The following is a 26,842-nucleotide window of genomic DNA, read 5'->3' as shown; positions in this document are numbered from 1 at the left end:
ACCCACCAGGCAACCCACATCCCATACCGCCCAACCCACCGCCTGCGACCACTACCCAACCGACGTTTGACTCCTTTAGTCCAATATCACCCGACCAATTCCACAAACTTCTCTCTGCCCGCAAACCGTCCGGCTCTCCGCTGGACCCTTGCACGGCCACAACCCTCAAAGAAATGTTTGCTTCTACCTGCGCGGGAGAACATGCAAGATCCATCATAAATGACTCCCTTTCCTCAGGAATTTTTCCAGACGCATTCAAAACGGTTCATGTCAAAACCTCTAATAAAAAAAATGTTCTTTAGACCCTCTTGAGCCCAAAAAACTACCATCCCATCTCAAACACCAGGTTCCTTGCCAAACTCATCGACCGAACCGCCTACTCCCAACTAAATGCCTTTGTCGAAGCCAACAATCTCCTAAACCCCGCGCAATCAGGTTTCAGAGCCCGACACGGAACTGAAACCACCCTAACCTCAATCTGGGATGACCTTAAAAACACAGCAGACTCTGCGGGATGCACCGCATTCATCCTTCTTGACCTATCTGCCGCCTTCAACCTAATCAATCACTTAATCCTCCTTGACCGCCTCCACTCGCTAGTAATTCGTGGAACCGCTCTCAAATGGATAGCATCCTTCCTCAAAAATAGGAACTAAATAACCCTACTCTCCACCTATTCCTCCCAAGCCCGACCAGTCGACACAGGAGTTCCACAAGGAGCATGCCTATCAGCCCTCCTGTTCAATCTCTACATGGCCACCCTCCCATGAATAATTCGCTCACACAACATCCTGTGTTACAACTACGCTGATAACCCTCAACTAATACTAAAACTCCTGAACTCAAAACCCAACTGTCGACCTGACCTTGCTTCCTGCCTCCTCGACATAGAGCTCTGGATGTCCACAAATCGCCTCCTGTTAAACCCCTCCAAAACCGAAAATCATGGTAGGTGGCAACTCCGAACTTCTTTCACACCCACTACCCTGGCCATCTGCCATGGGCAACTCACCGACTCCCTCTAATTCAGTTAAAAACCTTGGATGCACCCTAGACTCTGACCTAACACTCTTGCGCTAAGTCCACAACATCTCAAAGTCCTGCCACTACCATCTTAAAACACTTAGGCGCATTTTTCCATACCTCTCCTTTCCCAACAGACTCTGCACAGTCCAATCAATTGTTATATCAAGACTGGACTACGCTAACCCCATCTACCTCGGTGTCCACGCATACCAACTGACTAAACTACAAAGAGCACAAAACGCTGCAGCCAAACTGCTACTAGCGCTCGGCCCGAGAGACCACATCTCCCAGCCCTCAAAATCTTGCACTGGCTCCCGGTTGCCCAAAGGGTGACCTTCAAAACCTTATGCATTTCTCACCGAGCACTGCATAAAACCGGTCCTCAATATCTTCAAGACAAACTAAAACCATATCACCTGCCACGTACTCTAAGATCAAGCTCATCCGGCCTCCTAGTCGTACCTAAAACAAACTCAGTCAGGTTAGGCGGATCATCATTCTCAGCCTTGGCCCCCACGCTGTGGAACGCACTCCCACCCCACATCCGACTCACTGAAGACTGCATGTCTTTGCGCAAATTACTGAAAACTTGGCTCTTCCCCTAAAGGAGCTCTTTCCCTCCTCCACTGAAGACCTCATGTCGTTACGCAAAATTACGGAAAACTTGGCTCTTCCCCTAAAACCGACCCGAACTCCTAACTAACCCAAAGTGGATAACAGCATCTCAATGACTTTACCAAATACTAGATCATAAATAGCAAGGCAGCATCATGATCAAAGCGAGAAGTCTAAAACTAATTAACCACTATTTGTTAGCTAAAAAGGACAAACAAAATAGATAGCGAAGTAGATATAAAGAATGCGTTGTACGAGAGCGGTAAAGTGAGTGAAATTAAGGAAATGGAGAAAGTAAATGTAATGACAAGTGGATCAATGTGGACGTGAAGACTAAAGTGGATAACAACAATTCAACTAACCCAAAGATCATAAATAACAATAAAACAAATAACAATACAACATCAAGATCCAAGCGAGAAATCGACAAATAACCTCTAATGTAAACCAAAAGGACAATCAGAATAGAATGAGTAAAGTAGATCAAAGCATTGATGTGGATAAAAAGAATAAGTGTTACGAAAACAGTAAAGCGAATGAAATTAAATGGATGTAATGATCACAATGTACGAAAGGAACAAAATGGGTAAAATGAAGAGTTGGAAAGATGAATACAAGAGACGGATGAGTACACAGACAACAGACAGATGGCATTGAGTGCATGGTGTAAATGGAAAGTACAGAATAGACGATTTGAGTAACGAAACGGGTAGTGCATGGGACAGATGGAGAGCACGGAACGGATCGAGTGCGTGCAACATGGGCTGAAACCGATAATGCAGGATGAATGAACGAAGTGAGTGGAGCGGTTGAAGTCGGTAGATAGGATGAATGCACAGAGCAGATGAATGCACAGAGCAGGTGAATGCACAGAGCAGGTGAGTGTGACATGGGCTGAACAGATAATGCAGGATGAATGAACGAAGTGAGTGGAGCGGTTGAAGTCGGTAGAGCGGCTGAAGCGCGTAGGAGCGGCTGAGTGCGTTGGAGCGGGTGAGTGCGTAGGAGCAGTTGTGAGCGCAAAACGAATTGATGGCATGGAGCGTATGAGAGCGTGGAACAGATGAGAGCGGATGTAGGTTGCGATGTGGATGTAGAATGTGTGAGTGGATAATAGTGGAGCGGATGTAGGGCGATGAGCAGCTTTAGGATGTGGAGAGGATGCAGAGCGTGATGATGTTGAGCAGATGTAGAGTGCGGTGATGTTGAGCCAATGTAGGGTGATGATCGGTTGCAGAGTTAGGCGCGGAACGGGTGTAGTGTGCGGATGAACGGGGTGGAACGGATGAACGGGGTGGAACGGATGAACGGGGTGGAACTGGGTGGAACGGGTGAACTGGGTGGAACGGGTGAACTGGGTGAAATATGTGGACGGAAAGGGTGTAGTACGTAGATTGAAAAGCGGAAGTATGTGGATGGAACGGGTGGGGGAAGTATGTGGATGGAACGGGTGGGGGAAGTATGTGGATGGAACGGGGGGGGAGTATGTGGATGAAACGGCGGAGGGGGGGATGTGGAAGGACCGGGTGAAATGGGTGGATTGAACGGGGGGGGAGAGTATGTGGATGGAACGGGGGGGGAGTATGTGGATGGAAGGGGGGTGGGGAGTATGTGGATGGAACGGGAGGGAAGTATGTGGATGGACCGGGGGGAGGGATGGGGAGAGTATGTGGATGGAACGAGGGGGGGGGGTATGTGGAAGGAACGGGTGAAGTATGTGGATGGAACGGATCAACTGATGTAGAATGGGTGAAGCGGGTGAAACGGGCGAAATTATAGAACGGATAAAGTGTTTGGAACCGGTGAAGTGGGTGGAACTAGTGAAGTGGGTGGAACGGATGAAGTGGAACAAGTTAAGTGGATGAATCCTATGAAGATGACGTATGTGGATGGAAGATGCATGGAGTAAGGATAACATGGATGGAACGTATGAAACTAGCAGTGCGTAAAATAATAGTTGGAGTGCATGGAACGGATTGGAGTGCATGGAATGACGTGACATACATGGAATGGTTTGGAGGGCATGGAACGTCTGAAAGAGCATTGAAAGGAACGGGCGGATTGCTTGATACGGTCGTAATGCACGGAACAGTCGGAGTACATAGAACGGATGGAGTACATGGAACCATTGAAGTGGGCTCGATCTCAAGCACCTAAGGTAAACCACCATATTCACATCTCCACGCTTACTCTCTTCTTTATACCACCACTCAAATAGAACACAGCGATACTATGACACCACATATCATATCATCATCTGCCTCATGCTCCCCATCACCCTATCTAAACACTGCTGGTAACACACCCCCAGCCTAGGAGTTCTCCTCAGGCCTAACGCAGCCAGAATCAGTCTAGATTACAACCTGCCAGAACGAACACATACTCCTGATCTCTCAACCACCACACCTACCGCTAAGAAGCAGCTATCACACGAATGCCACACCAGCTGCACACACATCCGGTGCTCACACGCACCTTTTTGTACTCTCTCTACTGACTTGAACATTTGGTTCCCGAGGGCGTTAAACCTACCAGCGCTTTGAGACTATACCAATGGTACATAAGGCGCTATATAAATGCAAAGTAACATAACATCACTAGCCCGCAGAGGCAGAAGCTTTCTCGGGCAAGTGCATGACCTTTTATAAGGAATCTCTTGGCCTGGCAAGGCAGGAAGAAGGCCAAACAACAATATGGCCAAAGAAGCAAGTGGAAAATCTTGTGGCACTGCCATTTTCAGGGCACTAGCCATGTTTATTAGCCAAACGCGAATGTGCACACTAAAAAGAATGTAAAATGGTACCTGCAGCCATCAGCTTGTCTTTAGCTACATATCCACGTAACCAAAATCCCAAGTGTAAGAAGCTAGGGTGATGCAAAAGTAGCCCATTGCACTGCACTGTAAGGTGCTGTGTCAATGTTAAAAGGTACAAGAATTCAAAAGAGGAAACTAAGTTTCCCAGTACTGATAGTCTGGAGGACTAATCAGTTCCCCGATAAAAAGTGAGCAAGTGCAGCTACAAAAAGAATGGCTGTCCTTAGGAACTATGGACGAGAAAGTTGCAAAAAGAGAAGTCTTTACGAACAGATGGGGCCGAGATCTTTACCTGCAATGCTACAAGCTGGATCAAATGCACAGAAAATCTGAGCCAAAGAACAAGACGTTTAAGTATTTTCCTAAAAGCAAATTTGAACAAGAAGTTCCCTGAATCCACATAACATTTGCAATAAAACACTACCCTCCAATTCACATACATGAGGGAAATCTAGCCACTGATCAAGTATCGTAAACTCTGGAACACGTTAAGTAGGAAAGGAGAACACAATATTCAAATCTAATCAAAGGGGGAACTGGAAGAGCACTACAACCATAAGGACCAACAAACAGCTCAATGAGTCACCCAACTGAAGGAAGATAATATGAAGGAGGGAAATACTCCTAAATATAAATATGATTAGATTAAAGGGGGCACATGAACTAAAATGTGTACTATGGCACACCAGCACTTATCTGCATTTATCTGCTTCCTAATTGTGGCATTTATTGTTGATTTTGTACATTAATTTATGTTGAACAGGAATTGATATCACAATAATGGTTTAACTGCACACCATTAACCTGTACAACACCTCTACTTTTCTTGACGTTGTGTGCTTTTAGGTGCTGTTTAACAATCTGTAAACCTGTGATTCATGAAACTATACAATATACACATATTTTTGGCTGGTAGCTTTCACGACCACTTGGGTCTCTTTCTCGGGTACTTGTTTATTCCACCTGTTCCCCTAAGACATCCAATTTATTTTTGACGATGTTTGGCTTACCCTTATTACTTATTTTTCCCAAAGAACTTTAAACCAGTGGCTTTCTGGCTTAATCCCAATTTGGTGTAAAATACCCATTAATTCAGTGCCCATCCCGGAAATGGGTGAGGGGCGTTTTTCTTGTTCAGAATTCCAAATTCGCAACATAGCATGCATTTCGCAAACAAGACTGTACTCGACAATGAACGTTCCAAGAATATCTACCATTTAACTTGCTCAAAGCTTCCATACTGGCACCAAAAAGCTTGTGATCAATTAGAAATGAGAACGTTCTGCATCTCCAAAGGTTTACAAATGGTCAACCGGCAGATTTATTGTGCAGATTAAAATGTTTTTATAAATGTCAAAATAGCATTTTATCAATTGGCCCATTAATACTTAACACGTTTTTTTTTTTTTGCTAGGTGGCGGTGGAAGGATGAAGACCTACAGCAAGAGGACATGACAAATATAATTAAGATTCACAATCAAAACAATGAGCAGGCCTGGCATGAAATTTTGAAGTGGGAAGCCCTTCATGCAAAGTAAGATTTATTTATTTGTTTGCTTCTTGATTGCTCTTTATATATATTCTCTCTTTTTTGCATTGTGAAGATTGATACAGATGGGGACAAAGGGGACTTGGAAGTGGTGGGTGTTGGAAAGGGCTGCGGCATATCTTGTTAGTGCGGATTGAAGGCAAATTTAAAGAGTTTTTTATTTTTTTTATTTTTATAAACGGGTGAAAATAGCATAAGGGCGAGCTGCAATGTGCAATGCGGGACAATTCTAATTTCTGTGCAAATTCCCTTCAACCTTGGACACCCCATCTCCTTTGCAGGACTTTAGGAATTTTAATTTTTATCCTGGAGTGAGTGAGACCTCTCATGTATTTTTGATCTGATTTGGACTTTGGAGTCTGACAAACTCCATAGGCATCTACTTTTGTATGGTGGCACATAGCACCCTCAGGGCAGTGTCACAGGGAAGTCCTTGGCATTTCTCATAAGGTTTAAATACCTTCTCGGGTGAGCTACTGTTCCCAAGAGTAGTAAAGTGAAATTGACTTTACTTACCTGTTTTTCCTATGTAGGTCCAGTACACCCCATCTTATGTGGAAGTGCTGAGGGGTTACTTAGTAGCCCCTTTTCCTACTTACTCATGTAACATTTTCTATGTTGCCCTCACAACTTTAAATGGCTGGTGGCAGTGGTTTAATGTTTCCTACCAATGTGCTTTTCTACTGCAGGCTGAGCCGTCGGCTGCAGTAGTGCACCCATGGGTGACCATTTTGTCAAAATGGCCCCTGACTTCTTTTTTTTTTGCCATTTTCTGTTTGTGAGGCCTTTGTTGGGTTTTACTCTGTGCGTCAAAACATATTCGAGCCCTTTGTTTGTCTTGCCTTTGGCGGGCTTCAGCCCTGAAGCCTGCCTATGGCTCCAGTGTCTGGAAGGACAGGATGTGAGGGATGGTCCCGAAACTCCCTTGTCCTTTGTCTCTAGCAATGCCTGAATGCGACCAGTCCTGGTTGGCTGGCTGACTGTCCTTTCATTGCAGCCACCCTGCTGTGTGATTGACAGCCTAGGCTGTGCAGGAAGGAGAGAAAATGCTTAACAGGTGAGGATTTTGGGAATGGAGGCAGAGTCGACCACTGGGAGAAATGCCTTACGAAGAAACCGTGAACAAAGCTTGCTGCATCCTCCTGGACCTTTGAATTGCCCAGTGAAGCCCTATTGCTGTGCTTAAACTGTTTTTTTCAATTTGACAGAGAAGCTCCGAAAGGGACGAATTCTCCCATTGGGTTAATGGGACCAATTAACCCTGAGACAAACTCCACTGGACCATCTTCCCTGACTGGCTGTACTACTTCACTGCTGCAAGAACCAAGTGCCAGGGGTCGAGTATTTTGTAGTAGAGTGAAATGTCTGAAATACGGTTAGAAGCTTCAGCAGTCTTCGAAGGACCCTTCAGAAGCAGGACGACCAGAGCTTGAGTCCCCTCACCAGAGTGCAGGACCCAAGGAGTGAAGGAAGCCCAAGCGGTATCCAAGATCTGCGACGGTGCTGTTTGCTAAGCGCTGAAACCGCAAAGTGCCACTGAACCGTAAAGAGTCAATAGCTGCCTACTACCTCCCAATTACTGCTGCAGGAGCCCTCCAGACGTCCTTCCTCTTGTCCTCAAGACCAAGGCTCAGGAGCACAGGGTCTGCATCGCTGTAGCAGGACAGAATCCAGCTGGGCCACTCTTCTTCAAACCAGAGGTACTGTTTAGACTTGGGGTAACTCGTCTCACTGTCTTTTAGCTATGCTTTTCTCATTTGAGATTTGCAGTAACTTCCTTTTAGAGTTGATTCCAACTCTGCTTCCACAGTCTTAACGGCTTCTGGCCCTACAAGTGATTTTCTAACAAACGGTCTAACTTTGTGCAAGACTTTGATTCTAAGAAGTGCCTCAGCTCCATAGACTGTTTCAGATTGACTTTGGCTGTCCTGGCTCCCGGCAGACTCTTCTAGCCCATTGACTTTGATATTGTTTGTCCGTCATAGGTGGTAACGTGTTTTAGACTGTGTGACAATGTGTGCATGTCTTATTACGACAACTGTTTTACTTTTATGTATAAAACGGGACCATAAAAGCCTTACTGACATGGAAATAATGGAGCAGGAAGTAAATCATGTAGGACCTTTCCTCTAAGCCTGTTTTTGGTTTCCTAGGAGACGGGAGCTGAGGAGGAGAATGTCGTGGAGCCCAACGGTCTCAGCTGGGCTTACTAATGAGGGGCGAAAAGAAACGAGAAAAGAAAACAGCTGATCGGCGCAGCCGAGAAGAAATAAAAAAAATGAGTCGTTAGAGGAACGTGAGAGGGAGAGGGAGAGTCGCGATCACAGGAAGACCCGCATGGCGAGGCCCAGCTGATTGGGAGAAAGTCGTTGTTGTGACAGCCGGAACAACGTTACAATACGGAGAAACAACGCCGGAGGCTCCAGCGGAAGGCCTGCATGTCGAGGCTCAGCTGAATAGCGGTAAGCCGTAATTGGGGAAAGAAAGTGCAACGCTGCTCTACAAAGCGAAGATCGGCAGGACGAGGCGAATAAAGTTGCTGTTTATTGTTGAAAAGAAAGCGCCGTTGCGCTATACCTTAGTTAAGCTGACGTTACAAGTTTTTCAGGGAGCGGCGTTGCGCCAAGGGTATTAATTAAAGCGCTATCTTGCCATAAGTTGTTAACGAAACAACCGCATGGTAACTATTTGAAAAGCGCCGTAGCGCTATGAACTGGGTACAAAGCGCCAAGGCGCACGTTGAGAAGTGCTGAATCCAGACAGAAAGAGTGAAGAGAGTAAAGAAGGGGAAAAGGAAGAAAACAAGACACAGAGAAATTCTAAAGAGCTCCTGATCAGTGAGTAGTGAATGGAAAGAACAATTTAAGGAAACCGTGACCTGATAAAGGGAAACCTTAAGTTGAAAGGGTGTGTAAAGACAATTGAATTGTATGAACACAGTTACAAGGCAAACAACAGAGGAAAAGGAATAATCCCTCAAGATCAGAAAACCAAGAGCCAAGAAAATGAAAAAGTCACTTCTATGAGAGAAAAGAACGGAGAAGAGAGGCAAAGACATAATTAAAGACAAAGAGAAACAAATAAGTCCAAGAAGAGACTTTCAGATATAACTTACCTTTTAAATTCCTTGCTGGTGAAACAAGACGACTCTCTCCCTAAAGAATGGCGGAACAACGGAGAAGACGTATCCTTTTCCTTTTTTCTTTTTCTGAAAAGAAAAGAATTTGATTAATAAAGAATTGGGCTCTCTTTCAGTCCAAAGAAAACTACTTTTGGTTGAAGTCTCATATTTCTTACTATTGTGTATATCATTTCCACTAGTATCGTCACAGACTGTTACTGCTGGAAAAGGCTGTTTAGATTTCATTGGAAGATTTAGTTGTCCTCACATATACTGAGAACCTGTTTAACCTTTTTTCTTCCTTAAACCTTTCATTTCTGCAACTACAGAATCTGCAAAGTATAATGTTAGGCAGAATTGCAGGTAGTACCCTCCGGGATCACCACACACAATTAGGACTACATGTGTAAGCAAAAACCAACCTTTGGTATAAGTCTGTACCACAAACCTTTGGTAGCAAGCTGAGCAGCCAGGCCTACCTCAAGAGGGAATGTGAGCAGTAGAATAAGTTACACAGAAATATCACAATCACAGTGGTTCAACATTTATTTAGTCATTTAGAAAACCTTCACTAGTAGAAATCAACTCCATATTAAACACCAATATACTACAGTATCAAACTCTTAAGTTTTATAAAGACAGTTTGAGCTCCCCTGAAAAAGGAGCCAAATGGCACTTCAGTACTTTTTAAAATAGGAATAAAAAGCATAGGTTTGTACAAAGGGTTAGAAAACAATTCTTTTAGATAATGCAAAGGTTCAATGTACCAGGAGGGTCAGTGCAATTCAATAGGCCAGGCCAAAGTCAGTAGTCTAGTGTTCTTGGATAGGACAGCACAGTTCTGGCACAAATGGAGAGGTCTTTGTAAACGTTTTTAGAAGTAGTTCAGATGATAAAGAAAGATATGCTGGGTCACAAGCTGATTAGGACTGCGAGTTGGGAAAGTTTCACAAACTTTAACTGTGAGAGTTAGGATCTCTCAACCGGATGGCACAGTACCTTTTAAAGTGGAGCAAAAAGATGTAGCTGAAGACGTTGGTTTCTGGCTGGTCCTGCAGGTCTCGTCGTCCCCGAGCCTCAGTCGTGGGGTCAAGAGGGAGGACGTTAGTCGTTGGAGCAAACAAAATGGCTTCACTTCAGCTCAAGTAGCTGTGGCTTTCAAACACAAACTGGTGTCCTTCCCCCTGGTTAACCTTAACTAGCTCAGAGAATGGTATCCAGGCAGTTGCTGAGATTGTCCCCACCAACTCAAAGGAAGAAGCCGTCCTTGAAGGAGCTTCTGTCGATTGGCGGTCTGGCAATTTGAGGTTGCAGCAGGGCTTCACCGGGCAAACCAACGGTCCAGTGGTTGCAGCAGCCGTTCTCTTCCAGCTCGTCTTCGGTTCTTTCATTCCAGTGGTCGACTCTGCCTTCCAGTCCTAGAGACTCGTCTTTTTAAACCGTTTTTTCCCATTCATTCCAGCCTAGCTGTCACTCACCCAACAGGGTGGCTGTCCTTGCAGGACAGTTAGCCAGCCAATCACGCCAGAGTGCATTTGGGTCTCCTAGGAGACCAAGCACGGGGAGTTTCGGGCACCTCCCTCACTTCCTGCCCACCCCAGACACTAGACGCCATGAAGCCTGCCAAAGGCTCACAAACAAAGGGACCAAACCTGGTTTGGCGCGCAGTTAAACACCAGAAAGACCTTTCCACAAACAAATGGCGAAAAAAGATGACCGGAGTCTGTTTTTACAGAGGGGTCTTGGGCACCATATTGAAAAACATGGCGGCCCCGATTTTTAGCTACCGGTGTCGGGAAAAATCATGGTAGTTTGTTATAAAACCACTAGCACCAGCCATTTCAAAAGGAAAGGGTAGCTTTTGACCGCTACAAGATTGTTTAGACATAGGGGATACTAAGTAACCCCTCCAGCACTCTATAGGAAGATAGTTTGTGCTGGGTCTATGAATTTAAAAAAACTAGTAAAGTCAATTTAACTTTACATTCTCTGGGGAACAGTAGTTCATCCCAGAGAAGGTATTTAAAACTTGGGGCCCAAAGGACACCCCTGTGTCACTGCACTAAAGGTGCTGTGTGGCACAACAATAATAAGATGCCTATGGGGTTATCTAAAACTCCATAACCAAAGAACACACGCGTAAAACGCACATCAAAATACCTGAGAGAGTGGGAAAAAGGCTCACACCTCTCCAGAGGAAAAAAACCAAGTCCTCAAAATCCAGCAAAGTTGCTGGGGGTCTCTAAGGTGAAGGTAAAGGAGCACATTTCTGAGAATTCTCCCTATCATGACCTATAACTAGTGTGATCTATAAATGCCATTACCGTCCTTGTGATTGAAGTCCCCTCTGTGTGTAGGAATTGTGTAAGAAGCATATCCAAAGATTATCTACTAACTTGTTTTGATTCTGAAAAGTAATTTTTAAATATATTTACTTTGTTACATGAATTTCATTGTTAACCCTTTAAGTGCCATGCCCCCCCCTCCCCACCCCCCAAGTGCCAAGGCCTTTTTTGGTGATTTCGCTATGTCGCCATTCAATGCCTTGTAACATTTTTGTTACATGAGATATCTTACCCTTTTTTCCCCACATATAGGCGGTTGTAACAAATGGTTTGCTGTGCTGAATTCCCCAATTTCCTGACTTTCAAGAACAGGTTGAGTGGAAACGAAAAAATATTGATGTGGTTATCAACCGTTTTGTGAGAGGAAGGCAATTTTGGCCATTTTGGCAATTTTTGCCAATTGGACATGCATGGACGGAATGGAAGAAAAGGTGTTAGGCAGAATCCTGTGCAGTTCCCCTGGGGAACACTGCAAAAAGATTAAGACTACAGGAGTAAGGCATAAACCCAATTGGTAGCAGTCTGCACCACCCAGATTTACCTGGTAGCTGTGGCTGAGCAGTCGGACTTCTCTCAAGAGTAGGGTAGTATATGGAGTATACACAATAGGGCTAAAAACACAGTAGAGCAAACGAACACTGACCAGAGCTTTGTATAAAAAGTATATAATTATTTATTTAAAACACACTTTAGGCAATATACTAGCACTCTAAATCAAAAGCAAGTTAAAACACAGTCAGGTAAAGTATACACACCTCCCTTGATAACTATCAGAGTTAAAACACCACGATTTGTTAAAACCGATGTGAGTGCGTAACCTGATGGAACTCCAATAGTTCCGTTAAAGGGAGAGAAAAAGGCAGAGCATAGAAATAAAACAGGTCCCAACACTTTCTCAGCAAGGGAATAAAGGCAGTATATACTGTAGAGCCAAAGTTCATAGGCCAGGCCCACTTTAAATGGAGCAAAGCGAAATGTTCCCAGGATCACACTGTTTAAAATGCACTCAAAGTCTTTGCAGAATGTTCAAAAGAGGTTGATTCAAGAAGGTAAAGTTAGGTCTGGGGCCAACCCAGTTGGAAAGCCAAGGATTTAAGGGTCACCTTGGGCAAACCGAAGAATGGGAGGCCAGGCAGAACACAGTACCTTAAAGAGAGAGGAAGCTCCAGCAGTGGCAGTTGTTCCTGGCAGTGGTTGCAGTTCGTTGTTCCGACCAGGGGAAGAGAGGATCTCGTCGAGGAGGGAACGTGGAGTCGTTGCACTGCATAGGGATGAAACCAGCCGCGGAGTTCGTCGATAAAAAGTGCGTTCCTTTTATTCTCGGTCAAAGTGGTGAAGCTTGGCTATACGGCCGCCGGGGTGCTTGGCACAGGCGATTCGACCAAGAGATGTCTTTGTAAGGTGAAAGGTGTGAACTGGTTGGTCCCACCAGCTCAGAGGAAGAAGACTCGTCCAGCAGAAGATCTTCTCTTGTCGTCGGGAAAGTGGTGAGGTAGTTGCAGCAGGGCTTCACTGGTGGCTTCGTCGTTGCAGATGGTTCAGCTTCTTCCCTCTTCGGATTCTTAGGTCCTGTGGCGACTTCTGAAGTTCCAGTCCCAAAAGCCCTGCTTTTATGCAGAAAAACCCCCATTCAACAGCCTAGCTGTCACTCAAACATGTTAAGTGGTGAGCCGGGCGGCTCACCACAGGGCCATCACAATAGAGTGTGACTTGGGTTGCTAAGGCAACGCAGTCCAGGGTGCCAATTCCCCTCCCCGCCCATCCTGTAGGACCCAGACAGAGTGGCACCATTTGGAGGGCTTCTGTGGAGAAGCCTGCCAAAAAGTGGAACAAAGGGCTCGACCTTGGTCAGAGTTACAGAGACGGACACAAATGCCACTTTAGAAAAGAGTTCTGTGACAAAGACCCAACCGTTGATTTAATATTAAATAAATAAACCGGCGATATCTTTAACATTGCACCAAAAAGTGGTGCGTTTAAAATCAATGGGAAAATCCCATAGAGAATATTCCAGTGGAATTGTTTGCGTGGTAACCACTGCCACCAGCCATAAACTCGACAAGGGGGACTGGAGTCTGTTTGGGGGTCACTATGACACCCCTGTGTTACTGCACTGAGGGTGCTGAGTAACACACACATAAGAAATAGATGATACCCTATGGAGTAAAAAGAAAACCCCATAGCCCATAAGCACACAAAGAGTCAGACATACCTTAAATAATGCCTAAGAGTGGAAGGAAAAGAGTCTCACTCTTGGCAGGAGAAAAAAACAAACCCCAAAAATCCAGCAAAGCCGCTGGGGGACTCACTAGGTTTGGGAAATTAGCCTTATAAGATAATTCTCCCTAACAAAAGGGTAGGAAAGCCGAATTGGAGGACAGAAAGGCATACATTTCTGAAAAGTAGAAAAAATTCCAAGTTTAGAAAGGGGTGATTTATGCAGGTCGGGCAACAACTAGGTAGGGGAAAATGCCATAGTTTGGGGAAAAAGCACGAAAATTACCAAAAAAAAGGTATGTGGTGGACACGGTTGGCTTGGTACAGCAATGGCTTCCATGAATTTTGAGAGTTGGGAAAGCACACATTTTTTGTAGTGTTTCACAAAACGAGCATTACCACAAGCCACTGAGCCATGGTACAAAGGAGTTTTATGCTTACGGCCTGAACAGATGTACTTGGCATGTGTAAATCAGGAAAACCAATGTGGTGAGGAACAACGAGCATATATTTTTTTGAAAGAGCACAGACATTCCTTTTCAATGGTAGGTGACTTGTGCAGGTTACAAAAGTGTATGATGCCTAAAGCAGCGACTAAATGTAGGGCACATTTGGGAAATGAAAGGGGCGTTTGACAAAGGGCACCAGCAAATGGGTCGAAACGTTATGAAAACCACAGACACAACAAATGTCATACCTTCTTGAGTTCCCACACATGTCCCGATGAAAACGGTACCTCACGTGTGGGTGCACCTACCTGGGCGCCAACATGAAAGCCTAAAACACCCCCAACCCCAAGTCTTTCCCGACAGCTGAATTTCACGATTCCTTTTCCTTTTGCGCCCCAGGTAGGTGCACCCACACATGTGCGGTACTGTTTTCAACGGGACACGTGTGGTGACGCGGGAAGGTAGGCCATGTGTTGTTGGCAGTGTGTTTCGGTAGGTGGCCAGAGCAAAATGTCTGAGAATTGTCTTTATTTCCAGCCAATTTCAGAGACATTGCCCTCTGTCCACTCACCGAAACACGTCGCCAACAACAGATGTCATACCTTCCCGCGTTCCCACAGGTCTCCCGAACAAAACAGTACCTCACATGTGCGGGTGCACCCACCGAGGCGCAAAAGAAAAAGGGTAACCCCAAGCCTTTTGGCACAGCACATTTTGTTTGTGTGGGCAACCTGTAGGCCTAGGGTGTCGAAGCCAGCAAGGAAAACTGGGAACCCCATGCATTTCTGAAAAGAAGACACCCGTGGGAACGCAAAGATGTCTGACTTGCGCAAATCTCCCCAGAATGTATTACCCACAAATCCTGCCAAAGACACACATGGGAGAAGGGTGCCCAAGGCCTGGGATATTACCGCCGACTTTGCTGGAGCTCTGGCTGGCCTGCGTTACAGCTTCTCCCCACCAGGGAGTCCCGGCAGTGTGCCAATACCTCCCCGAAGGGAAAAGCTGTAATGCAGCCCAGCCACAACTCCAGGGCGGTTGGAAGTGATATCCCTAGCCTTGGACATCCATGTACCATGTGGGTGCACAGTCCCCTAAGCACAGCAGCAGCTCCAGGGACCCCCGGCAGGATCCCCATTCCTCCCCGGAGGTGACATCTGTAACATAGCACAGTCAGAGGTGGAGCATGGGCTTGCAGACGGACAACCCATATGGGAGGCATCCACTCCGAGGGAAACACCAATGTTCTGCTGGCGTGGGGGGCAATTTGTGGTCTGCCCCTGCAATTGTGTCCCAGCCCACCAAAATATCTGCCCAGGCCGCCCTTTCCCACCCACACCACCAACAATCCAGCCCCAGTCTCGCCCACCCCACTGACAGTGGGCCCTAACCAAAGAATAATAAAAAACAGTACTCGCATAACGTTGCAGCTACTCGCGTAGAAAAAGCTGTAAACAAAAAAACATGTTACCTACGGTCACACCAGCAAAAACAAATCGATACTTTTCAAGCATGCCCCCACCCCCTTTCAAGCCATCCCTGATGGTCTACTGAACCTCACCCCCCCAGTGAAAAACCATTTGCCCCTTCCTATGGGCAGATATCTGCCCCCAGGGAGGGCTGCATGAGGTGCCCCCCCACACTCCATTTGGGGTGGCGGAAGAAGCCCACCCCAAAACATCAGACAGGCCCCCAATGGATGGGGAAGTAGGGTTTGGGCACCCTGGGGCCAGATTAGCAGACCAATACCAAAAGGTGGGTTACCTAATACCATGCAGATAAGTGTTGTGTATTCTGACACACTGGAACTACACCAATTCTTATCTAACACCAGCGCAAAATAAAATATCTGCACTCTCAAAATAGCGGGAGTACACTACCAGTTCAAGGGGCTTCCCTTAGGCATAGCCTCGGCTCCAAAGGTATTCAAGGTACTAGCAGTGGTAGCAGCACAACTATGCAGAGGGTCAATCCCAGTGTACCCTTATATAGATGACTAGCTGATAACAGGGGAGTCTCCTCAAATTTGCAGACACACCCAAAGAACAATCAACCTTCTGTTCCATTTGGGATTCTCTATCAACGAAAAATAATCAAGCCTCATATCCAGTCAAATAAAACAATTCCTTCGGGGGCGATCATTAAAACAAGACAGGAGTTAGTCTTCCCCTCAAACAGGGTACAAAACATTCTGTTACAAGTACCTCACTATCTAGCCGGCTGCCAGTCAACAGTATGCAAGGCAATGCATCTGCTTGGTATAAGGGCCTCATGCAATTACCAGGTCCCATCTGCGCATGCGCCCGATGCAATAATGGTTAGCAAAACAATAGTCTCAGGCAAGTGGTCAGTGAGACGATCTAGTGATTGTTTCGCTTACCCTGGTACAGGCTCTTTGCGGATGGTCCAAGGACAATGTATTAAAAGGAAAACCCTTTCATAATCCACCAGTCCAAGCGATATGAACTACAAACGACCCAACCTCTGGTTGGGTAGCCCACTACCTTCACCACACAGCTCATTGCCAGTGGTCACAAACCACAACCCAAAACCACATCAACCTCCTGGAGTGGTTCTCAAAGCTCTGCAAGCTTTTCAGCAGCAACTGGCAGGTCAAATGGTGCAATTCCTCACAGACAGCACCCCTGAAATGTTTTACATAAACAAGCAGGTAGTTACACTCTCCAAATCTGTCCAAGCTATCCCAGAGGATTCGGAAGTGGGCACTCAAGCGAAACATGTTCTTAGTCTCTCAACATGTTCCAGGGGAACTCGGCATACTCTCTGAGCAGAAATCCTCTTCCCGAGTGGCAAATCAACGAAGATATTTTACACAATCTTCTCCCTGTGGGGGTCATCCTCATATAGGGGGGACGCCCTATGGATGAGTTGGTCATGGAAATTTGCTTACGCTTTTTCCCCCCGACACCTCGCCTCAGTAGGATAGTGCACTAGGAACAAGTCACGCTAATCCTGATCGCTCCAACGTGGGCAAGATGGCCATGGTTTCCACACCTCTCAAGCTAGTGACATGCAAACCAATCAAACATCTGCACCCATTCAACGTGCTGTTCCAGCACCAGGGGACAACACTCCATCCACATCCTCAATCTATGAACTTGGCAGTTTGGCTCCTGAAGTCAGAGTTTGGGCACCTAAACCTTCCTCAAAGGTGTATGTGCATCCTTAGAGGCATGTAAACCTAACACCAGACACTGTTACTTCAGCAAGTGGAAAAGGTCTGTCATCTGGCACAGAACACAATCCTTAAACCCAATTGAATGCTCAGCTTCAAATATTCTACATTACATGCTTTGCTTTATCTACTAGACTCTGGCCTCATATTGAACTCTATTACAGTGAACCTGGTGGCACTGTTCCGCATAACCACCTCCCAAAACAAGGTATCTTGGTGGAAATTCCCTGTTATCAAAGCTGTCATGGAGGGAGTAAAGAGACTATCCCCTCCCATCGCCAACCTTCCACCAGGTTAGGACCTTTAATGTTGTACTTTCAAAGCTCATGGGTCCTCCCTTCGAGCCTGTGCACAAGGCCAGCCTAAAACACTTAACCTACAAGACTGCCTTTCTAGTAGCTATCACTGCCTTAGGACGAGTAAGTGAGCTACAACCTTGTCTGTACAAGACCCATTCATTGTAATTCACAATGACAAGGTGGTCCTCAGGACACATCCTAGGTTCGCACCAAAATTCATATTCAAGTTCCATGTCAACCAGTCCATTGAACTTCCTACCTTTTTCCAAGCTCTATCTAACGCAGCTGAAAAAAGCCTCCATACCATAAATGTAAGGAGGGCAGTTGTACACTACATAAACAAGAAATAAAACGCTTAGGAAAACAGACCAGCTTTTAAATCAAAAGTTTTTTTGTTTTTTTTTTAATTAGTTTTAACTGATGCATAGGTAGCAACATAAACGGCACTGTTCTGGGCAGTGTCAACATCTATCACTTTATAACGTACCATAAACCCTTCTCCAACCTACCCTCCCCTCACCTCTCTTCCCTCTCAACTGCCTTCCCCCACGCCTTGCCTGATGCACAGTTGTACCATCAACTCACACATCTTGCATAATTTGGAACACCTCACAGTTATTAGACTCAATCCACCTCCCTTGCCTCTGTAACTTCCTCAGCAAACAGGGTTTGCAACAAGACCTCCCATTCTGCAATGCCCGCCGTGGCCTCCCCCTGGCTACCCCATACCATCCCTCTTCCTTGCCACAGTTTCCGCCATCGCCCACCGTTTCTGGTCCCGCCACCATGCCTCCACTGCAGGGCCTCAGTGGGATTTCCATGCCATGGCTATTCTACATTTGGCAAGGATGTATGCCAAATCCTCCATTTTATGGACCTGTTTGGGCCCTTGGGACATGAAAAGCGGCCCAGCAGGCATGCAACCGGGGAAAGCACATCTAGTATCAACCTCCTTCTGTGTATTCTACTCGCTACCCCCTGCCAGTATAGCCCCAACACTGGGCATGCCCAGAACATATGCAACAGTCCAGATTCAGTTGCCTTATACCTAGGACACACCTGTGCTGCCGCGCCGTGAGATCTTCTGAGGAGTCATATATGCTCTGTATTTCACCAGCAGTTCTATAAGCTGCAGTCTTGCATTTCGAGACACGCTCTTATGGTATCCAACACCTGCGCCCATTGTGCGTCTGTGAATTCTACCCCCAAATCTTCCTCCCATTTGCAACGCTAGAGGGGAAGGAGGTGCATTAGACAACAAGAGATCGTATATCCGCCATATGGTGTTCCCCCCCCTTCAGCTATGACATATAGGACATCTACTACCGAGAGTTTCTCCATTAGTTTGCTATATGTGGGCCATCTACGCCTGATCTCTCTCTTGATTCTGCTATGTAGCAGATATTGGCCTTTATGCATTCCTGTGTCCCCTGCCAGCTCTATGACGGGTATAAAAGTAATGTCCTGCAGTAAGTCCCTTATTGAGGCCACCCCGCAGGTTTTCCATTTTGTGCGTATTCCCATCCTACCCTGTGCTGAAAGTGCTACCACTGAAACCAAAGGAATCTGCACAAAGATTGGGTCTGTGAGCCCCATTGTTGCCAAAGCTCTATCCCACATTTTCACCCCTAGGAACACATGGTGCGACAGACACCAGTGCTTTCAGGTAATCGCGCGACCCCGTGGGGTGCAACATCAATGTGTCCGGGGTCGGGTGGGGTCATCTGCCAACCAATCTACTACAGAAAGTACCTGCCCTGTGCTATAGTTCAAAATGCGGGACCCTAATGCAACCCTCTGCATATGGCCTGTGCAGCAACTATAACTCTATTAGATTCCACCCATTTTGCCACAGGAATCCTCTACAAATACTATCCAAAACTTTAGAGAAAGATCTTGGGATGTAGAACGAGACATTCACAAAGAAGTGTAGCAGCATAGGCAGCACCACCATTTTCAGCAGGGCTGCTCAAAGGGGCAGTCTGGCCCAGACCTTCATAGAACTAATGCCCTCTGCGTGTTATGTAGGTGTTCCTCCGCTGGATCATGGTATACGTTGACTCCCAGAAATGTGGGCACCTTTGAATGTAAGGCAAGAACAGGCAACGCCCCTGGGAACAAAGCTGATTTGTCGATGCTGATTGTAATACCCGACAATTTTGCGAAGAGCACCATAGCTTCTAGTAACAGTTATCTTCAGGGTTTTGAATATATAACAGTGTCATCTGCATACAGGGATATCCGATGTCTGGTCCAATCTATTTCAATGCCCGCCCCTTTGTATTCCGCTCTGAGATACTGAGCGATAGGGTCCATGGCTAGGATGTAAAGCAGCGACGATAATGGGCAACCCTATCTTGTCCCTTTCTCTAATTCCCCTGCTTCGAAATGTGTCTTCCCGTTTTAACCCTAGCAATCGGTGTAGTATGCACTAGCTGAACCCACTTCATATGTCTGCCCAAACCTACGCAGGGTTCCATAAAGCCAGTCCCATCTTACTGAAACAAACGCCGAGACTGCGTCTAGTGTGGATATGGCGCAGTGTTTCCAGGATGCTATGCTATCTATCCCGTGATACAACCGTCTCAGATTCCAGGACATACTGTCAGGCTGAGAGGTCCTGTATCCGCGGAAGCTGCTGAACCCCCGACAATCCCCCTGAGATGTATTTCCCAGAACTAGTTTTCAATACAGCTCTGTAAACTACACCCCAAAGGGAAAGGGGGAATGGGACAACAAAACAACACCAGGCAGACTGCGTCAAGGCTAATCAGTGCTGAACCTGCAGAGGATAAAGAATAACATATACACTTCCTTAATTCACTTACTTAACCTTATGAATGGGAAGTCATTAATCCTTAACTAATAATTGAGAATCCTACCTGGTTCTTCTCTTGAAATTTCTTAGAGAAGCGGATAAGAAGCTGAAAATCTCTTACTTGCGATACTTGAAATTCCCAGCAACTTCTTACATTAGGCAAAACTGGAAGTCTTAGTTCTTTGTTTGTCTTTTTTCCAACATGCACAGGTAGTTCAATTAGATTGTCTTTAAAATGTTCTTTCTTGTCATTTCAAAACTTTTCAAACTATTTATAATTATCTTGAGTCTTTGAATCCTTGAAGAAAGAGGAAACACGTGCTAACTGCACACGCAGGTTATTTCCATTAAAATTATCGATGAACTTCACATAGAAATCTTCCTGGTTGAAGAACACGCGCAAACGGATGAAGACGCGCGATCAAAATAATCCACACGCGCAAAAAATCCACACGCGCAATAATTTACACGCGCAATAGTCCACACGCGCAATAATGTTCTCCTGCGAGACACGCGAAATAAGAACACCCGCGCTATTGAGTTCAAACGCAACGAAGTGATTCTCACGCGCAAAATCACTCGCGATGGAAAAAACACACGCGCACTCTCATGGCACGCGACGAACAGATTCTCGCGCTTTGTACCCCCGCGCTAAAAATCACACGCGCTTTGTATTTCACACGCGCTTTGTACTTCACACGCGCTTTGTACACTCGCGCTAAAAATCACACGCGCTTTGTATTTCACACGCGCTTTGTATTTCACACGCGCTTTGTACACTCGCGCTAAAAATCACACGCGCTTTGTATTTCACACGCGCTTTATTTTTCACACGCGCTTTGTAATTCTCACGCAGCGTATAGCTTTTCGCGCAAAGGATCACCCGCGCAATAAAACACACGCGCGTTTAAAATGGCACGAGACCAACCTCTACTCGCGCTCGGAATACACACGCTAGAAAGCACGCACACTCACTTGAATACGCACGCGACAGTCAAAATCTCGCGCTAAGGAACACCGCACTGGAAACACAAGCGCACTCCGATAGTTCAATAGTTTTAGTAGAAACACTACTTTTAACGAATTTTCAAGGAGACTGTTATTAAGATGAACAGATTTACAGTAGAAATAAAGTCACTTATCTCCTGAGCGAATTCACAAAGATTTCCTGCTTTTCCTATCTTCAAAACGAATTCCTGCCAGCTGAAGACTTCTCCTGAACCCCCAAGAAAGTAGCCGCTCAACTGCTGAGATCTGAAGGATAAAATCCACCAGGCCTAATACTAAAGCAGGAGCAGCCACTGAACACGTCCTCTCAGATGGGGTTTTGATGATGAAAGGCACAGAGTGACAGTTTAGAATGTTCATTGTTGTTCAGCATTGTCTTCCAGCCAATCAGAGCTGTCACTGTGAGGCTCCATCTTGCCTTGGGTCAGAACCAGGATTCTGAATCAACAAGTTAAGGCCTAACCAACTATAATGGAAAACTTCCCACCCATACAAAGCTAATCTGAAAAGGATAATAATAAAAAGGAAACTTGAATAAGAGAAGGAAACCTGACACATACTTCGTCCTGGTATATAGCTCGTTTGATCTGGCTGCACCTGCTTGTGCATCACTTTTTTCATCCTATTTGCTTGTATGGATGCAAGTATCTTGTTTTCCTGGCTCATCATCGAGAGGGACCTATAAGAGGTGCACTCCTCTGGGGGCTTGTGGGGTTTGAAAAGTTGTATAATGATGGATTCTCTTAAACTCAGTGGGAGAATACCCTCCTCAGGAATCATTGAAAGTGCCAAGCAAATGAGGGGCCAAATCATGGGCATATTCCTATTAAAATTCACTAGGCAGCCTGTCTGACCTGTTGTCTTCACCATCGGTAGGGCTACAATCTTGCTTTGCATTTCTTCCAGGGAGATGGGCGCTTCTAGGTTCTCTCACCTCCTGACTCCACACTGAGAGTACGATCTCATCCAACAACTCCCCTAGATGAACACATGGCCTACCTTCCCGCATTCCCACAGGTGTCCCGACGAAAACGGTACCTCACATGGTGGGTGCAACTACCTGGGGGCAAAGGGGAGAGCAGCCAAAAACGCAGCTAACCCCAAGTCTTTTCCGACAGCAGAATTTGATGAATTTCGTGGAAGTGCACACCATACAGATTTGGGCCTAGGATGTCCAAGCCACCAAGGAAAACTGGGAACCCCATGCATTTCCGAAAAGCGGACACCCGTGGGAATCCGCAGAGGTCTGACTGGATTACAGTTTTGAGCGATCCCTGCTTTGCAGGGATCGCTCAAAAGAAGATGCCAAAAAGGACGAGCTATCTCGTCCTTGGCACTACGGAGGTAATGTCAAGGATGAGATATCTCATCCTTGGCACTTAAGGGATTAATGCAATCTCGGAATAGGGGGGGATCTTTCAACAGCTCGCTTCTAAGCCGCCACGTAGGTATGGGTGCTCAAGGGGGCACATATAAGACCCTACCTTTGTACTGCGCATGCACAATGAGCTAGTTCACGCCCTATGAATAAGTAATCTATCCTTATATGTACTGCGTGTGGTGCTGAGTAGTGCGAGTAGTGTCTGGTGTCCAGATGGCGAGTTCTCCAAGTATCCTCTAGGGCAAGCTTCTGCAGCGTCTTGGCAGGCGGAGCTGGTTTTGTGTATTTAGTGTCTGATCCATCCAGTAGTCTAAGTCGCCTCCCTTTATTATGTTACTATTCCTGAAGGGGCCCGACCTGCGGTATAGGGTTTGAAAGAACATAGCTGCCCCATGGTTGGGGGCGTAGGTGTTGACCAAACGTGTCCAACTGTTCAAGGAGGCCCTACCACCATTCTGCCCTCGTCTGTTTTATGTGGGTGACCTTGAAGGGTACTGAGGGTGCTATCCATATCAGGACTCCCCGAGCATAGGGCGAGGTATGTGGAACCAAATACCTGACGAGCCCCCATTTATTTGCCAGCCATGTTTATTTTTCAGATGTGAGGGGTTTCATGCAGCATGTCTATGTCCACTTTGCATCTCTTGAGGTATGAATAAACCCTATTCTTGTTCACATAGTCGTTCAAGCCCCTCTCATTCCAAGTAAGGACATTTGCAGTTCCAGCTATTGACTTCTATCCCGTTCCAATGGGCTGGTCCGCCCTGGCTTAGTGCCCATCTCTACCTTCTCCCCGTGAGGTGATCTAAACCAAGATGTGGTGCAACTATACGCTTTACATACGTGCAGGCAAACTGTGGTAGATTTTGTCTTATTGGGGTAAATTCGGGATTTGGCGGTATTTTCCTTACCCTACTATTTTGGTGGTAAATTGGCAGTAAACTGGCCTTACATTTAGAGTGGGTTTGGTATTACTCTATTTTGGTGATTATATATTGTTAGCTTGTGTTGGTGGTAATTTTAGTGGTATTGTAGTGATAAACAGTACCCGCACCTCCCTGGGATCCAGCCCTTTGTGCAAAGTAAATCACTCCTAATTACCTTCCCACACAAATAAGGTTTAAGAAGCACGATGAACTCAGTCTGGAAAAAAGCCAATCACACAGAATATGATGCTTGCATTTATTATCTACAATGACTAATGAAAACTAAGCAGCAATTTATAATAATGTGGAAATAGAGAGTGCAAGCTATATAATGCCAATTATCAATCACAGATGAATATGCAATTATTTGGTCTTACGCTCCTAATGAAATGTAGATGAAGATACGATCTGATCACATCCAGGACCCTCGCCGCTATCTGGTGCCCGGCACTCCTCAGCAGAGGAGGGGAGGACTGGCCAAGCCCCCACAGTCCTACACCAGAGCAGGGATGTGATGTTAGGAGCCTCGGCCCTGATAGCGCACAGCTGGTCGTCCAGGCACTGTCCTTGATACGCACGTCTTTCCAACAGTCCAGGATGAGTCCCCCCTCCCTGGTCCAAGTATAGTTCTCTTATTAGGAGCTGCACGTCAATCATCATGACGTGTCAGCTCTTCGAGAAGCTTCTAGGCTCTTCCCTCCTGGCAGTAAACATGTTTTTTGCTTGGAAAGTTACAAGACTGGAAACAGCCAGTCTTGGCTCCCAGGCTTCGGGCACTGTTTCTTTGCATTCTTGTCTTATCAGTGCACCTGACTCGCAGAGCGAAGACGGGCAAAGCAATGCCTGGCTCCCACGAACTGCATGGAGCCTCTTGCTAAAGCACGATGTTTTATGTCTTCAAAAAAGGCCTTTGCAATTAACCCCTTGCAAGCATGCAGGCTCACCCAGTTTGAGAGTCCTGGTTGATGTCAGCATTTTCCTCCACGCTTCGAATAGGCTCTAATACACACAAGATAGCTCAGTGGGTTAGTGCAAATGCAGGTTACTGCAAGCGCCTAGCAGCTTATCACTACACAGGGCATATTCAGCTTCAATAGTTTAGTCAATGGTTGAGTGATTTCAGCATCATTTTCAATACATTTCCTGTTATATCCCGTCATTCCTAATAAACTTTTTAAACCTTTCATATTTCTAGGATCTTTCACTTTCTCTATAGCCTCCACCTTTTTCTTTTGTGGACTTAACCCGTGTTAGGTTACTTCATTGCCTTGGAAATTCACTTTTTTCTTGTACCACTGGGCTTTCTGTAAAGATACTTTGGCACCCGCCTTTTGCAATTGGTCAAGTACATGTCTAATGTCATCAAAATGACTTTTTAAGTTTTCATTTTTTATCAGGACATCATCTACATAGACTATGGTCCCTCTTTCCGCTGCATCTGCCATAGCTTTTCTCAAAAATATGCCACATTCGCTCCCTTTATTGACATGCCCAAATGGTGCTCTGGACCAAGCATATTGCATTTTATCAAATGAAAATGCAAATAAATTCTGAATATCTTCTGCCAAAGGCACACACCAGTACCCAGATGTGAGATCTAATGTGATAAATACCTTTGACCCATGCACTTGAGCAAGGCCTTAATCAATGAATGGCAGCGGCCATCTAGACACTGGCAATATTTTATTTAATTCCCTCAGGTCTGCACACAGATGCCATTGACCATTTGGCTTTAATGCACCCAAAATGGGAGTGTTGGAGGTACTATGAATGGGTCTGATAATTCCCCTAGACTCCAAGTTTTTAATTATCTCTGCCAATGACTGCCAGTGACAATCGATATTGGAGCACAAATACTGGATTTCTACCACACCCCTCTGGTAATGTGTAAATCAGTTAGACTGCAATCATATGCATCTTTGGCAAAACTTCCGTAAATTCCATATTTTTATCAATTAATTCTTATCCTCTTCGCTATCACAGGCATCTGCTAATAGAATCTGCTCCTCTACTATTTTTGAAAATTCTGGGAAATCCTCCAATGGAGGAAGCTCTGTGCTTTCTTCCAACTGTGTGGCTGTATCTCTCTGCAAAGCTGCCACTTTTAAATATTTTGGCATATCAGCCTCCATTTCAATGTGCTGATTTCCTGTTTCATCTTCATTTAAGTCAAATACTATACAATTCTCCTGGTGACAGCACACTGTCTCATTGGAATCATAAGGGTACACAGATTGAATTTTGAACATCCCTTTGGGTTAAGAATCCAGGTATTCTGGCAACGCACCCTGTGCATCCACATATCTCTCAGGGATATTTCCAATCACCATATTGAAATCTGCAGTATAATGTGATTTTTGTATGGCCATTCCTAGCACGAAATTCTCTTCTAAATGAACGTCTTGATATCCTTTATTATCCACCATAATTTTGACGGACCCCTCCCCATCGTCTATCAATGGGGTATATTCATAATCCAGCCCTTGCTGTTTCATGGATTCATTCAAGCACACAAATGCATCAGAATCCTTAATTGGCTGTCCATTCTTGCGCTTTTATGTTTATAGCAACCTGCTTGGTGAATGCAGGAACAGTAATATCCTTCTTCACCTGTGGTTCAATTGCATATGGCACCAATTGTGCACAATGATGAGCCTTTCTTTTGTCTTGAAATTCGGGTGCAGGCCCGCCTAGCCGGGACCATATTCTTTGGGTAGGGTAATCTCTCATTACCCAGATAAAAATCATTTTGTGTTCCACTCACTATCCACACATTGTGGTAAATGGTTTTTTGTCCAACATTAATCTTGAGCATGCACCTTCCTGCAATTTGATTTTCAAAATCTGGATTGTCCACACCAGAGATGTATTGGTTTTTAATTCTAAATTTCGGGATCTCCTCCCTTTCCATTATTCTCTGCAGTAGTTTCTCATTAATGAAACTCCTTTCCTGTTCAAGCGCCAAAGTGTCTTTTTTTTATTTTTAGAATGGCCTGCTTTAGGGATGGTGTTCTGTTTGCACTTCTTCTCTTTTAAATAGAAGTGCAATGTGTGTTCATCTATCTGTTTGCCATTTC

General features: G+C 45.5%; 1 protein-coding gene across 3 annotated transcripts in view; it reads left to right on the top strand.

Moving 5' to 3' along the window:
* The window catches only part of HCCS (holocytochrome c synthase), a 338,093-nt gene that overhangs the window by 222,158 nt on the left and 89,093 nt on the right, over window positions 1–26,842 (top strand). For all 3 annotated transcript variants that reach the window (XM_069641282.1, XM_069641281.1, XM_069641280.1), the window contains exon 5: window positions 5,871–5,990. In XM_069641282.1, coding sequence (XP_069497383.1) covers window positions 5,871–5,990 — 120 coding nt within the window. The remainder of the gene's footprint in view (window positions 1–5,870; window positions 5,991–26,842) is intronic.

The sequence above is a fragment of the Ambystoma mexicanum genome, chromosome 1q (assembly GCF_040938575.1).
Source record: "Ambystoma mexicanum isolate Mex_15411 chromosome 1q, UKY_AmexF1_1, whole genome shotgun sequence".
Classification (NCBI taxonomy): domain Eukaryota; kingdom Metazoa; phylum Chordata; class Amphibia; order Caudata; family Ambystomatidae; genus Ambystoma; species Ambystoma mexicanum.
The sequence above is the reverse complement of the archived record's forward strand: the minus strand, read 5'-3'. Positions and strand labels throughout refer to the sequence as shown.